Here is a 16,666-nt window from a genome sequence, read left to right on the forward strand (position 1 = left end):
TTGCTGTCTTCATAGAGCCAACTGCTGCAGCTATATGTCCTAACAATGGCATTGATGGAGTTCACACCACAAACCTCCTACATAAAATTAGCCTCTATGCAGATGATATTTTATTGTACTTACAGGATCCCTTACCTTTGCTAGAAGAAACCTTTAATCTCAATAACAGCTTCACTAAAATCTCTAATTACACTATAAACTGGAACAAGTCCACTATACTCCCACTTTCAGAAGATGCCTGTGATTCTGCAGAACAGAACTCATCAGTCCAACTTCACAATGGAAACATTAGATGCTTGGATATTGACATTTCCCCCTAGGTATCAGAGTTGTTTCATTTTAACTATACTGATAAAAACAGTAGAAGATGACCTTAGGTGTTGGATGAATTTACCTGTCTCCCTCATAGGGCGAGTTGCAATTGTCAAAATGAAAAAACTCCCCCACATTAACTACTACTTTTCAATGCTGCCTGTCACACCAACAGATAAATGGCTCAAATCTATCCACTCTCTCATTACACATTTCTAGTGGAAAAATAAAAAAGCAAAAATTAAACTATCCATCCTACAAAAAAGCAAATCTCAAGGTGGGCTAGACGCTCCAAACTTCTTATACTACCTGGCAAATCAAATACAATAACTCGCTAAATAGATCCATCAAACCAACCACTCATTCATTGATAGACTTGGAACGACCATATTGCAAAAGCATCTCACTCTCAGATTTACCTTTCCTCAACACAACCATCAAACAACATCCCTGCTTTAAAAATACTGCAGTTGCCACAACAGAACTCTGACAACCTGATGGAAAGTCATCAAGATTTTTAATTTTACTCCACCACAATGTAAATGCACTCCTATCTGGCACAACCCCAACCTCTAATTCCACGGCTCCCCTCTTCACTATCACACATGGGCGCAAAAAGGTATCACCTTCACCATCTTGTCCACAACAATCAGTTCATAGACCTCAAAGACTTTATACAGAAGCACAGAGTTGGGTGACATCAGTTTATAGAATACCTACAACTTAAATCCATAATCAAAACAAAAATTAAGATAACGTAGAACCCACTTGAGCCTTCCAAAACAACTAATGATATAATTCAATTTACAAATTTAAATAAACTAACCTCAAAATTCTACAGACTTTTATTAACCTCAGATAATTCTGTAACATCCCCAGCAGCTAGTTGAAGACTGATGTAACCATCTCTCCCTAAACTGACTTCTGGATAGAAATAAATAAAATAACTTTGCTACAGACACCCAACACAAAATCAGCCACAGCAAACATATTACTTAATATAAAATGTATTAAATAGGACTGGTAAAGATAGACACCTGCTCAAAATGCACAATAGGCACAACCGATAACCATTTTCACACACTTCAGGTCTGACAACCGGTTTTACTCTTTTTGGGACTCTGTAACACAAAAATTATTCACCATCTTGGATTCTTGCAGAATCCCTTCATCCTCACAGCTCTGTCTGAGACGCTTCAGAAATCAACATACCAAATAAACACAAGAACAACTTGCTCATTTCTTTAACTGATTCTCTTAAACTGGAAATCAAAAATGTCAATTAATATTAACCATTGGACCAACCTTCTTTCAGAATACATATCAATGGGGAAAAAAATCGCTGCCTACAATAACAACAACGTCATAGTTTTTAAAGAAAGGTGGTCCCCATTCATGTCCTTGTTGGGACTGGGCTAGTTCGCACATTCCAATGTTCCCACACACACAACACATTGTATTGCAACACACACATCAACTTGGATACACACATGACACATTGTACTAATACTCACACACACACATGCACACACATGCATACAAACAAAGAAATAATCAAAGAAAACAAAGAATGTCACTGCTCAGCAGACAGACTCCCTTCTAAGAGAGGGAGTGGTCTAAGGCAGAACAAGGCACGAGACTCTCCTCTGGGCCTGGCCGTGGCTCAAAGCAAGATCTCCCTAAAACTAAAAACTTAAAGGGAGTGTAGTCAACTGACGCAATAAATTTCTCAGTATGCTGAGTTTTTCTGGTTTTCCTGCTTGCAGGTTGCCTACAAGTACCAGGATGCATTGTGCGCGTCTTGTCCAATCAGCCACTGTGGTTGTGGTGTGTTCACGTGAGCAATCAAGTGCAGACTGAGACACAAAGTTTCAGATACAAACTTACTAAGTGGTGTTATATCTGTTTGGATATATCATACCAGTGTTCAGGGATCATAAAACAAACACCACACTGGAGTCAGATGAGCCAAAGCTGGAACTGAGGGATGAGGGACTGGAGCTGAGTAGAGCTGCATAATTTACGGTAAAACACAGTCACTGATCTTCTGTTCTGTATTAAGAGTTGGCAAAGTAAATTATTTATATTTTACAGTTTTTTACAATTGTCAAGACACAAAAACTGGTACTTGTGGCATAATTATTGAAACCACTAACTCATGTGGCCTATCTATTGACCAGGTACGCTAAACCATAAGCACATTGTCTGTTTTACACTAAGTTTGAAATTCTAAAAAACACTGTTTGCAAATAACCACACACAGTTATCAACATTAGACACATCATTCAAAACTAAAATTCTGTGTGTGTTTTTTGCTACACACTGCCATTGAAATACCACACTCAATTATCACCTGCACCCAGAATGCACATGTGAAAATAACTGTAACCAATTAGATCATTTAGAAATCAGAGCTTGAACACTATAAATAAGATTCAGGTTTGCTCTTTGGTGTGTACGGCAATGGAGGCCAATTATGGAGAGAGTTAAAGGAGGAGTTGTTCAAGTGAAAGGACGATGAGGACAAGTAAGACAAGGAAGAGGAGGAGGAGGAGAAGGACACAGAGGACGAGGAGTGGAGAAAGGACAAGTGAGAAGAAATGGGAAAACTGTCACAGATGAGATCTGAGATCCGTCTTCTGAAGCAGCATCAACTTCGAATGAAACAGCTGCACATCGAAGACGGGATGGACTGTAATTGCAATATACTGCTTTTTTTTTTTTTTTACAGTACAATACAGTAACTATGTTCATGTCATTTTCAGTTAAAATAATTGTGTCTGATACTGTTATGAGTATATGTGTATTGATAGTAAAAATATGGTTTGTTTCCCCATTGCAGTGTTCATAGTCTATATTTACAGCATCCCACAAATGAAAATGCCAAAGACACCAGATAATAGTGTTTTATACTTAGCACATCAGTGTGCAGTTGGCATGTGGAAGGAGCTATTTATTTGGTGTTTATGCATAAAGCTGTGATGCAAAAATACAATTTTTAGAGGAGTTTATATAGTTTTGAATGAGGAGTGTGCTTTTGCAAGAGATGTGAGATATTTTGCATTTTGTTTTTTGTGTGTAGAGTTTCGACAAAGGACCTAGTTTCAGAAATTGTGTTTTAGCAATAGTAAAAAACTGTAAGCATTAACTAGAAAATGCAATTTCTGTAGAAACTGTGTGTGATTGCTGAAAGCTGATTTAGTTTGCATCACTGGAAGCTAAATTCTATTGAAATATCTACCAAGAGTAAAATCAGCCATAGGTGGAATTGAACCTACATAATCATGTATGTCTGTCAGACATGCTATGCACAGAGCTAACTTATCAAACAACAAAGCCATGTCAGATTTTGGTGTTTAATCTTTCAATTGTATGAATGTTATCGGTTGCAGTCTAAATCAACAGATTGACAGCACATGTGGGCATATGCCTTTTTTCATCTTCCTGAGTTCTGCCCTAAGCAGGGTGTGAACTCACAGTCTGTGGATCTAAAACAAACTCTAATGTGGCGTGATCTTAAACCACTGGACTACACATACATGCTTCCTTTGACAGGAAAAGATGTGTTTAATAAGCATATCAATGTACATATTAGGTAATAATTTGTCTAAAACTAGAGCTTGAAGCCCAGAGATTTGTACATTATTAGTGAAAGCGAGACTAGTTTACCATGAGAATGAATGATATGTGTAAAAAGTGTTTGAAGGAAGAGAGAATCTGTAAGTTTAAGAAACCGGAGTGAGAGGAGACACACAGGCTGCAGACTGTATTGCAGTCAATGAGAACATGACAGGGATTCTCTATCAATTAAGGTTTAGATCTCAAAAACGAAAAGTCCTCTGTGAAATGTTTTTACATTTTGAGAGAGAGGAGGCTTGTGGCAACACACTGAGGCAGGACATGTGCTTGAGGAGTTAAAACTGTGGGAGTTAAAATACAAAAAACACATCAAACAACAAGATCTGGAGATGTTTGGAGCTCTTTGCTCAGCGGATCCTTTGAAAATAATGCAGGGAGGAAACAGCCACAGTGATGTTTTATGAAGAGCTGCAGACAACCAGCACACCTCCAACAGATAAACAACTTATTTTTACTTTACCATGCTGTGTAATGGAAAACACTCACAACGTGCCAGCTCGACTGGAGTCATGGCCCCAAAACAATGGAAAAACACCATCATGTTAGTGGAGCAGAGCAGTGAACTCCAGCACTAACAAATGAGAGCAGCTGACCGACACACACTGGAGCACTTATGGGTGCGCTGTGTCTGTTGAGCAGATGACCATGTGAAGAAATCCGTTATGAGTTTAAGTCAGTTTGTGCCGAAAGTAGAAAAAACTGTTGGAAAGCGAATGTTCAGAGCAGTCTGAAGCCTGAGCTTTTTACTCACAGGGGTTACTTTCACATGTTTACCTCATTATTTGAAACTCTGGCCATGTTTAACATGAGCATCAGACATTATAACATTATATATATGAAAACACTCTTGAAAAAGATCCAGAGGAACCAAAATGTTAGTATGATCAATAAATTGCGATGCTCAGCAAGAGCAGTGTCCGGGATCTTCATTTGTCAAGGCTGTGACACTTTCCAATGCACCTGCATCTGAGATAACTGGATGTGTGAATATCTCCCTTTGAAAACATTATACATATGACAGAAAATAAGGAAAAGCATAAGAGGTCCCCTTTAATGTCATCTTCCAAGACTGTTTACCTCTGCTGGGAGATTCTTCTCTAGATTTCCCCTTCTTGGAACTGGAAGAGAGAAAAGATTGTTGTTAAATAACCCAAGAGAGACCTTTTTGAAATGATGAACATTTTAACAAAATCTCCATGTGGCAGGAAACGGGGAGGGGCTATCCAGGTAGCTGGCAATTCAGAAACAACTTCTTTACAAAAGAAAAATCTTCATTTCAGCCATTAGGTATAAGAGATTGCAAAAAATCAACCCAGAAAGCTTCTGTCTGGAGCAACAGTCTGTACCTACTTCCTCCATGTTTGGGCTTATTAACCACCTGTATGCCCATAAATCTGAGATGGCTAACATCATGTTTACATTCAATAAAATGCAGAGTGACACTGCCACTTTTTACATAAATGGACACAGAGATAACCATCAGTTTCTCTTAAAGATAATTAAGCTGTGATATTTGAGAAACCATCATCATTTATAACATACATTTTTTCTAAAATGTATTTCAAGAATCCTCAAACACTCTTCTAACCATCTGGATGAAAACATATTTAATCCACTGAATGATAAAGATTTTTAACCATTTTCTCAAAGTGCGACTAAGGTTCCTATCCAGGTGGCCGGCAGCTGTCATCTTTTTGTTGATTCAGAAAGGAAATGGGTGAAAAATCTTTTCCATCATTCAGCAGACCAAATATTTTTTTTCATCCAGACAGATGTATCTAAAACAAATTGTTTTACTTTATGAAGTACAAGCCCTCAGAATTCTGTAACACTGTCTGAAGGCCACATGACAAATCCAGAAGTGGAGCTTTGATTAATTATTACAACAATAATGTCTTGTGGATTGCAACTGGGCTCTAAACTCTGACTTGAAGTGAAGTGCTGCTACAGCAAGGTGAAAGCTTTACCTTTCAGATACACATCACGCTTCCACACTTGTGTCTTCCCTTGATCTCGGACCATCAAAGACACTTTCTCTTGGTTTGTAGTGAGGAAAACCTCAAATGTTGGGTGGAAATTTGGTCCATACTTTGTGCGAAAATCTGCACTCTGAAAATCAGTAGCAAAGCAACATTTTCATACCTTTTTTTTATAAAAACTTTTTATCCAGTACTCTGATCGTGAATCTATTTTCCAAAACTGTACATATAATAATTAAGTTTGTTACTATTAGAAGTGTTTTAGAACTGACTCACCTCAGGCTGTATTGTGGAGGCCTCATCACAGTGAACACTGTAACTTTGACCAATGCTGAGATGACAGTCAGAAGAGATCTTGATGTACTCAGCTTCTCTTTGTTGGTCTTCAACCTTCAGTGACACAACATTTTTATTATGGTGTTTATTCTCAGATAGACAATGATTACTTTGCACTACCCATATTCTATTTTGTACATGCTGGACATATATATAGATGAGTTGTAGGTGGAAGTAAACAAGCCTCTATCACTGCGGTGGCAGAATATCACACTGTTATGTTTGTAAAGGATTTCCCTTTTTATCTGTCCAGGAGATACAGAAGCAGTTCTATGTTGAAAATATAGATACAGATACATGTTGTTAATTTTAACAAGAAAGGTTTCTTGTAAAAATGTTATTCTGAAAAAATATCTCAGAATTAGCCCACTATTCAATATTTACACCACCTGATGGTGGTATCACAAGTGACTCTGTGACAGACAATGATGCACTCTAGAGATAACCCTGAAAAAAAATTAAAAACAAAAAAACAATCTGAAGATTTCCAGTTCAGATTGGACAATCATACTTTTCTTACCACAGCTTGAGAAGTTTTGATAACAGGTATAGAGAAGTGATGTGTGGCTGACTGTTCAGCCTGTTGTGGAAACAGCTGTGGTTTAAAACATAAGTTCAGGTTGATGGTAAGCACATACTCTATGACAGATAGTTTTACCTCCTTCAGAGGAATGTTGGCTGGCAGCAGAAATACATCAAGTATTTGATGACATATGTCCAGAGGTCGGAGGAACAGCAGAACCTGGCCACTAATTATTCGTGTGCTGTTCAGAAACCTGTTAACGAGATCCCAGACCAGGCCAAAAGCAGAGAGGTGAGGGACGTTCACAATCACATGAGTGTCTGTAATCGCCACCGGTTCCAGGATGCTCATTCCATCATCAGCGATGTGGACGACAGACAGCAGACTTTCAAGGAGCGGAGCTGTGAAAACATTTATTTTACTAACAACAATCTCATTATACATTAGTGCTCATTTTATTTGATTTCTAGTCACTCAGTCTGGTCAGTGAAGAATTAAACAGTTTCCCAGGTCAGGCAAATAATCCAACACAACTGTCAGTGTTGGTGGGTGGGAAGCCGGTGAAGGATTGTGACTCCTTTTGGTTCCCTGTGAGGACTTGAGAGGCGGGGGGGATAAATTGTTTAAACTGCCTATTAATTATATTAGGTTGAGGAGAAAAGAAAAATATGAGGAATATAGATAAAGGTTTTTAGTATTTTCATGTTTCCTAGATAATAAATCCTGACGACATGTGACCTCATGAACTGTCTTCTAAAGACAAAATCACATTTATCAAGAAACATTGAAATATAATGGGCAGTCTGGCCTGCATTGAACAAGAGAAAATTACATTTGGGTTGTTCTGTTTCTGTTTTACCACCACAACTCTAAACCTGGAAAAATGCTGTGGAAAAGGACCGATTCTTTGAATGTTTTTTAATCTGTTTCTGTCCCAACACATCAAGCTATGGACCAGGTATTTAAATATGCTAATTTCTCAGTCACACACTCTTTTGCTTTAAAATATAACTTCTTTGTGAAATTAAATAAAATTAAATTAAAAAATTAAATAAAAGTCTAAACTGTGTGTCACAATATACACAAAGTATCTTTCCAAATGCCATGCTTTTTGTATGCTGTGAGATGACAGGCCAAGCAGGTCTTTATCAGCAGCACCTCTGGCCAAGGAGGGCATCAATTTGGGCCAACTGGGTCAACAATTTTTCCCCACGTTTCAATCATCTATGCATGCACAGTCAAAAATTATACAGTATTTGCACATACAGCTTTTCTCCTATAAATAAAATAACAAATTTACTGTAAATAACCACTGTGGCCCCACACCTCCAGGAGATCCATGACAGGTCAGCACATGGTCTGGGGATGTTCCATGCCAGGGTTGATGCTAAGTGTTAGACTGTAGCACTGCTACAATGTATTTTCTTAAAGATTATCTTGAAACACACCCTTTTAATCTGGATTTTAATTTGCATTATTTTATATTTCACAGATTACATAACCTATTTCATCTTAGTTTAAGTTATTTTACTGTTTACTGTATATATTTGAATAGTGTTTCTTTTGCTCTTTAAAGGGAGTTTAAGGACAGGAGATGATAAGGAGCAGAGTCTACAGCCATAGTGGCTACTTGAGCTAAATGCTAACATCAACATGCTAACATGCTCACAATGATAATGCTAGCGTGTTGATGTTTAGATGGTATAATGTTCACAATGTACCACCTTGCCATAGGGTTTTAGCATGCTAACATGTGCTAATTATCACTAAACAGAAAGAATAACTGATAAACCAAAGTAAAATGCACAAAATCAAGTTTTGACATGATGATGGTACTAGATGAAAAGTCAGGATATCAAAGTTACCACAATTCATCCTACAATTCATCTGGAGAACATGAATGTGTGAACTAAATTTTACAGCAATCCATCTAATATTTGAGATATTTCAATATATAACTAAAAAGTCAACCTTGTGGTGGCAGTAGAGGAAAAGTCAGCAGATTACCAAAGTGGACAGAATGTATATTTCAGGGACCTTGAATATATGTTGTAAAATGAATCTCAATCCATCTGATAGTTGTTTTGATATTTCACTCTGAACCACAAATGTCAACCTCATTGTGCCACTAGAGGAAGAGTCTGAGGACCACCAAAGTCTGTAGGATTCATCCTTTTTTCACAGTCCGAGAGGATCTCAGTGCTTTTCTCTTGTGCCACCACCAGGGGAAATATTCCACTAATATACAAGATATTATATAACATCATATTTCCCTGAAATTTACTTAACACATTCATGTTCCCCAGATGATGAACCCTTTTTATTTTCCTTTGCTCCACTGTTGGTAAGACTAAGAACAGATAAATCATGTGAATGTTTGTTCATCTTGGGGCTGTAATGAACTCTGCAACCTGTAGGGGGTGCTAACAGGAGTTTAACTGTTGTTTTAATAAAACTCACAAAGCACAATAATCAGCTTACCATCCATGGTTTCACAGTGTGGCAGGTGGAGCTGACTGACAGCACCGTCAGGACTCTGGATGTTGAACAGCGGCCCTGCAGCCATCTTGCCAGCTGGTTGCAAGAGGCTCTCATCCCACTGGACAGTCCTGTACCGCAGCTCCGCCTCCTGAGTCATAACAAACACCAGTCTAGTCAAAGAACACTGGAACACACCTGGACGAGGACTCCTGAACCTGTAGGACACAGAGGAGCTGAATACACAACACAAAAACAAACTCATCCAGCCTTTTTCTTGGTTTGAAGGAATAAAAACTAAAGAATGAATTTGCTGGAGAAAATGTGCTGTGACTGCTGCAGTGCTTAAAAAGCTGGAGAGCAAACTGAACTGAAGCAGCAGCTGCAGGAGTATGAAGAGTATGAAAAGTGTTCAATGTGAAGTGCACTGAAGGGAGTTTAAACAACAGTTGAGTCTGAGCACTAAATAAATTAAACTACTGAACAGAGTGGAACTATCTGAAAGGAGTTGAAATGTCATCACTGAAAGGAATAATCTGCGTCTTATGTTTTGGTTACCTGTATGAAATGTTTGCAGACTCAGTCAGCATTGTGGGTCTGAAGTCCTAAAATGTAGAAAGTGACAACATTAGTTACAGAAACTGACCATCAGGACATGATCATCACTGCTTCAGTTTCTACTCCACCTGCACTCTGCACTGTTTATTCATCACTTGATTATCACTATTTCACACGACTAAATGATCAGTTGCTCTTTAACTTTACATTCTTCAGTGAAATTATCCTGCAGGACTGTTGGACAGCAGCTGGGGGTTTCACAGATGAGGAGGTAGAAATGAATTAGGAGGAGTTTCTGATGGAGGAGGAAGGAGCAGAGAGTGAGAGGAGAGGAAACGAGGGCTTGAAGATAATACAGATGACAGGAAATCATGTTTGGAGTTTAGACATAAGGAGTATTAACCTCTGGAGAAACCTGAGTCTGATCAATAATAAATTAATAAAGTAAAAAAAAGGACATTTGTATTGACTCTACCTGCCAGTAACTTGTCTCAGTCAGATTCTCTCTGCACACAAGCTGCTGCTGCTTCAACCTCTCTGGATCATCAGGATATAGCTGATCCTCTGATGTCCTCAGACACATTGAGGGTTGTGTTGGCTGTGGGTGGATCTGGTGGGAGAATAGAGCCATCGGATGTGGAGAAGACACACAGGAGGTGTTAAACTCTCACTGAACATCTTTGTGGCCCAGTGGGTTAGACTCACACAGAAAGCTACTGGACAGAGACTTTCTCAACATGTTTCCCATTAGTCTCTACTGGAAAACCCTCCAATAAAGTCAAAATGGCAAAGAAATATTGTAAAAAGTTCCAGACCAAGCACAGTCATGTTTCAATCAAGACCAAGTTTGAACCAAAAAACAAACAAACAAAAAAACAAAACAAAACCAAAGGTAAATTGGATTTGTAAAGTATGTTTTATCCTACTATTTCAATCATTGCAGTGGAACAAACTTTCTTGTGTTGCAAAAACTGTCAATACAACATTTTAAATTTGAACAGAAAAGAGAGAAAATCCAAACTCAACACAGAAATTACTGAGATTCAAACTGAAGAATATTCTTGCAGTGACGAAACACATCATCTTTCCCAACAGTCAAAATAGATCAGAATAAAGCAGAAGAAAATACCAGAAAATTTTAAAAATGTCTACTATAGTTCCCCAGAGTGCAAGGTGATGTCTTCAAGTGTCCTGTTTTGTCTGACCAACAGACAAAAACGCCAAATTTTGAATTTACAATGATATAAAACAGAGAAAAACAGGAAATGGCTCCGTCCAAAAGTCACAAAATCCCCTACCAGCTCCTCTAACACTCCCTGATTAACATATCTCATTTGTTTAATGTGTACAAAAACTGAAGTGACAATCTCCCACTATACTGGGAGTTTTCAGATTTTATTTAAACATTTTGCCAACGCAACGGTTCCTAATGCAAAGTGCAAATGAATGTTTAAAATTTCCAGACCAGCTTGAGACTGATATTAGGGCTCTGACAAAGATGGACCTGACACTTTTTAAGGCTGCGTTCAGACCTCCAGACATTTGCTCTGTATAGAAAAACACAGCCCTCTCATTCATCTGAATGGAGGCAGTCCAGCAATACAGCAAGCTACAGAAACACAATGCAGGCTCGTCCAGCAAAAAAGTTGAACCTGGTTCAACGTTTGCTGCAACACAATGTGACGTCCTCCAGCAAGAAGCCGTGTTGACAAATCACATACATGCAAATACACATTCTTGGTGGATTCTTTTGTAATGTGAACACTGTATCTCAATGGTTTACCTCATGATCGTCACAACAGAAGTCTCCATGATAACTCTCCAGAGATGTAAAATCCTGTCTGAGTGGTTACAAACCACTGTGCAGCGTTTGGCATCTGATAAACCTTCTGATGCATGATTAGACTTCTTGGATGGTATTTCCTGTCTCACCTGTACCTTAACAACACGCCCTACCAAGACAGCTTCCTGGGTTGTTTTAACTCAGGGCTGTTTTCACTCTGAACCTCTGATAAGTGAGTGAACACACCATGGTGCATTCAAAGTGGAATCAAAACTGGTGGGCAGAGCTTAGTCAGAAACAGACTTCATAGGGATCCACAGACACAATCTCAACTAAACTTAGCACAAAAAGTAAGGAAATGTGTGTTTGGTAGATTATTTCTTTGTTGTAATGATGCTTCTTGGCAATAAATCTTATACCGTTGGAAAGCCTGTTTATTTCCCTTTTAAATGGAGCCACATTTGTAAGGAACATGCATTTGTGGGATGAGCAGCAGAGCTGAGTATGTGGGTTGCACCCATGACAATTTTGCCAAATCTTCTCTACCAATGCCAAACAGCTTATTTTGCTGTTGCTATTGATTCTTGTTTTGAGCTTCTGGTACCCCCAGGTGCTGTGAGCATGGGCCCGGCTACAGTGGTCAGTAGGTGTCTGCTCTAAGAATCGCCATGCCACGTTTGACTGATCTGAATAGGGCCTGTGTGATAGGGCAACTTCAAGCTGGTGTTCCGCAAAACCAAGTTGCAGCATTATTTGGAATGAGCCCTAGTACCATGGTTCGCACCTGAGAGGCTACAGCTCACCTGTCTGTGTGTCTCTGTGACATCAGAGCTCACCTGTCTGTGTCTCTATGACATCACAGCTCACCTGTCTGTGTCTCTATGACATCACAGCTCACCTGTCTGTGTCTCTATGACATCACAGCTCACCTGTCTGTGTCTCTATGACATCACAGCTCACCTGTCTGTGTGTCTCTGTGCTGCTCAGGATGCTGCTGACAGGATTTTCATAATAAAATGATGCCTGACAGTCACAAACAGTTCTGTTGGACAAGCTGTGGCTAATTTAGCTTATAAATAATGTTCATGTCTTAATGACACATATGCAATAATAACTCTGCTGTTGATCCACTCATGGAAAAGGGGACAGATGGCATTAAATAGTAAATATTTCTCCCACTAATGTCAAAGATGAATGTTTGGATTGATTACAGAACATTCTTATTAACTAAGCTCAACTGTTACTGACACTTTGGTTCTTCTTTAAAAAGGAATTTTCACCAACAGTAATAAAGGTGTTTAATTAATCAACATGTCTGAGCAACAATCACAAATTAGCCAATGTATTTCTCCATGTATTTTTGTTAAAACCAAAATGAGTGTTCCAGTAAACCGTTTCTATTACAACACTTTCCAAGTCCGCTTTTTCCCTTTGGCTGTATTCATAAAAGGGCCCGATGAAATCTGTTTTATTTTTTCCCAACTGCCAAATTTCCCGTTTTAATTTTCCTGAAGTCTGTGTTTTACGATTTAAGCACATTTTGTCATCACAAAGCGCATCTAATCATGTGGTGGATGAATATGATTTCAACAATTCAATAAGTATTCAAAATATAATCATACATTGAATGAGATGAATATTTATCACTAAATTTGTAATGGTGCAACACAACACTGCACAATTTGTTAATAAAAGAAAGTGCTTCAATACACCATACACTCAGGCATTAGCATGAAGAAGTGTAACATGGCCTGAAGTAATCCTTCACATTTTTGTGACTGATCGCACCGTGCACCATAAAAATAGTAATCACAAAATAACATTAGTAAAACGAGGCTTATAATGAAGTTTAGAACAGCAATTTGCTCATCCTCCTAAAGTCAGGCTGAAGCCATTAAACACCTGTAGGGATGGGTATCGTTAGGATTTGATCTTTATCTGATCCATACCCCTATCGGCCCAGTTCATACTCTTACTGTTTTTTTCATCACTAAAGAATTGGGTTTTTTTGAATTATTAGTTTTTTGAAAAGAATAAACTCAGGACAGGATTAGAATTGATTTACATTTGAAATATACCTAAATATTATTTCTAGAGCAGCAACAGCAAAGTTTACAACAGCAAAGTCACTTTATAAACTCAATTACATCTCACTGAAAACAAACCATCCAGACCATCCAGAGCTTGCTTCATGGGTAAGTGTTAAAGTTATTGACATTTTACAGTTTAATTAAATACAAAATACTTATTGGTTACTGTGTAGCTAAGCTACTATATTTATCAGAGAAAACAAAATCTAATGTTAAACCCTGCTGTCACCGCTCCAAGTGAAGAAAATCCCTCCAGACGACACCAAGTTCCCCAAACGAGCCAAACACACTCCGACAAACAAACCTCCAAACTGTCAGGAGGGAAACTGACAATGAATAAGGAAAATAACAAAACCAAATCTCCACCTGGAATCAGGTGAAACAACAGACAGGAGCCCTGGTTTGAACTAATATCACAGAAAGTGACAGGAGTTGAGAAAAGAAGCTCCATGTGTCATCGGCTCTCCATGCTGGAGTTCCCCACCAGAGAGACTCCCTGCCCCGGGGTGCACCGCACAGGCTGATCCGCAGCGGTGACACATGTCTGACATATTGTACAGATAGACATTGAAACCATAGTGAAAGGTGTAATGTTGCTGGTATGATGTTAATATGACTGTTAACAGATCATTTTCTCTGTCTATTTTTGCTGATAACTGCGCACGTGACGCAGAAAAAAATAGGCGAGACCTCGAATCTGTAGATGAGGCGGCTCACGCGGCTGTGTGGCTGCTCAAACCTGTTAACATAGGCGCCGAAATGAAAAGCAAGAGGTTCTGTGACGTACACGCACTGCTCACGCAGGCTGTGTATCCCAGGTGTAAGTCAAGTCTCAAGTCATGAATACCAAGTCAAAGTCGAGTCAAGTCTTTTATCAAAGTTTGTCAAGCAAGTCTCAAGTACTCAAATTTGTGAGTCCAGTCAAGTCCTGTGACCCGGTTCCCTACCTCTGCTTATTACCAAATATTTCCACTGAAATCTTGAATTCCCTCTTTTCACCCCAATTATCTATTTTGTTGAAGTTGTTTTGTTCAGTTGCTTGAGCATGAGCCAATAAAAGTTTCTAACTTTTGGGGGGGTGCTGCCCACTGCACATGCTCAGTAGTGTTTCTCCCGCTGGCCCATAAACTTTACATTGAGATGATGTCACAGATTTTAAAACTACTTTTTTAGGCTGGAGGAAAGTTTTACAAATAAAAATTCATATTGGAAAGAGTCATAATTCACCTTTTATGCAGTTGGAGGTGTCCTGTCAACAGTTTTATGGATATCTCTTTTATAATGTTTGTGTGTGGGGAAAATGCTTTCTGGGCCACTGGGCAAAACTGGCAGTTTCTGATGTGACTGAATTTGGGAAAATGTGTATAAAATGTTGTCTGGAATACTGAGGCTATAAAAACATTTTAGTCTGGATTCCAATACCTCGTCTTTGTTGAGGTACAGCTCCTCCTCCGTTGCTGAGTTGTGCAGCATCTGGATCAGAGACACTGAACCAGACCAGTAGACTCCAAACCCAGCATACAGAGGCTGAGTGAATGTGGTGTTGAAGGTGTGGAGGTGGATCAGTGTGTCAGAGGAGACTCTGTAGAAGGACAGAGTGCCAGCAGGACAGTCCACATACACTCCTACTCTGTTAGAGACAGAGGAGGAGGAGGAGGAGGAGGAGGAGGAGGAGGTGATGGATGTTTGTCTCATATTGTGACGGACATAGTGACGACCATCATTAAAGCAGAACAGACTCCAGGACTGATCATTCCATCCAAACCTACAGTCTTTACTGCTTCCTTTCCTGCTGATTCCTCTGTAACTCACTGATATATCAACTCTTCCTCTCCACTCGACCTCCCAGTAACAGCGACCAGTCAGATCATTTCTACACAGCAGCTGAGACCAGAAATCAAATCTGTCTGGATGATCAGGATATGACTGATCCTCCTCCACATTTGTCACCTTCCTGTTGTTGTCAGACAGTTTGAGGTATCTGTATGCTGTGTTTGGATCCAGTGTGAGTTGACAGAAATCTGATGGAGAGAACGAGACACAATACAGCTGCAGTTATTGATCTATCATCTGTTTGATGATGACATCATCTTCATCCTCAGTAGGATGTGAATGAGTGATGTCACAGGTTGAAGTTTGCTTTGTTTTCATGAATGAAATGAAAAACACACTTACACTTCCTCAGACCTGGTGTCAACCATCGGACTCCAGCAGGCTGCAGGCTGAAAGGAGGAGGGGGGTCAGAGCAGCACGTTCTCTTTCAGCATGCAAACATGGACGTTACATCGCTCTAGTCTACTGTTTGATTATTCTGTTCAAATGTGGGGTTGGGCTTTGATAGACTTTGATCCAATCTGAATCCAGTATCCCAATCCTTCTGAAACCCTGATTGAATCTAATCAGGTTGAACTTTCAACATTTACAGGAAACTTCAGTTAGAAATAACAAAAAGTCAAAGATTGAGTTGAGATGTGTGATCAGCTCTGACAGAGAAAATGTTTCCAGCTCTTCCTCCTCTATCAGACATTGTCTCTCCATACACTCAAAAACATCATTCATGCCATCATTTATTATTAAGCATTTGGATTTCTGTCATTTTCATTCAATCATCACAATTTGAAAATGGATTTATTCAAATCTCATAAAATCTGCAGAAATATTGTAATTCTAAAAATAATGAAATGTAATCAATTAAAACGTATGAACATGGTTTGAATATGGTTTAAGTCAATGAGTTCAAACGTGTGAGATTGGTTTACATATCAAACTCAGGAAGTGGAATCGTTTCTAAACAGATACGTCAGAATTCTCGCCACCATCTTGACAACCACCTCAGCGCAGCACGAGCGAGCACGAGACACTCGCACGAGGCTGATTACTGGTGAGTTCCATCCATACTCAACGTAGTTCATCTGACAGTTTTCAGTGTGAGTGCATGTTTTATTACTGCAGTTGATACTGTCTCACA

The 16,666-nt window shown here is 39.0% G+C and overlaps 1 protein-coding gene across 2 annotated transcripts in view; it reads right to left on the reverse strand.

Moving 5' to 3' along the window:
- Positions 1-16,666, reverse strand: part of LOC137176846 (NLR family CARD domain-containing protein 3-like) — a 376,610-nt gene that overhangs the window by 334,812 nt on the left and 25,132 nt on the right. The window contains exons 12-17 of one of the 2 annotated variants that reach the window (XM_067582826.1): positions 15,874-15,920; positions 15,121-15,719; positions 10,301-10,435; positions 9,826-9,872; positions 9,271-9,485; positions 6,749-7,190 (exon numbers count right to left, since the gene is read on the reverse strand). The exons of the other annotated variant lie outside the window; for it this stretch is intronic. Of the exons in view, the coding sequence (XP_067438927.1) occupies positions 6,772-7,190; positions 9,271-9,485; positions 9,826-9,872; positions 10,301-10,435; positions 15,121-15,719; positions 15,874-15,920 (1,462 nt within the window). The 3' untranslated portion in view covers positions 6,749-6,771. Of the gene's footprint in view, positions 1-6,748; positions 7,191-9,270; positions 9,486-9,825; positions 9,873-10,300; positions 10,436-15,120; positions 15,720-15,873; positions 15,921-16,666 lie in introns of those variants that run through there. 2 annotated transcript variants of the gene reach the window in all.

This window comes from Thunnus thynnus, chromosome 24 (genome assembly GCF_963924715.1).
Source record: "Thunnus thynnus chromosome 24, fThuThy2.1, whole genome shotgun sequence".
NCBI classification, from domain to species: Eukaryota; Metazoa; Chordata; class Actinopteri; order Scombriformes; family Scombridae; genus Thunnus; species Thunnus thynnus.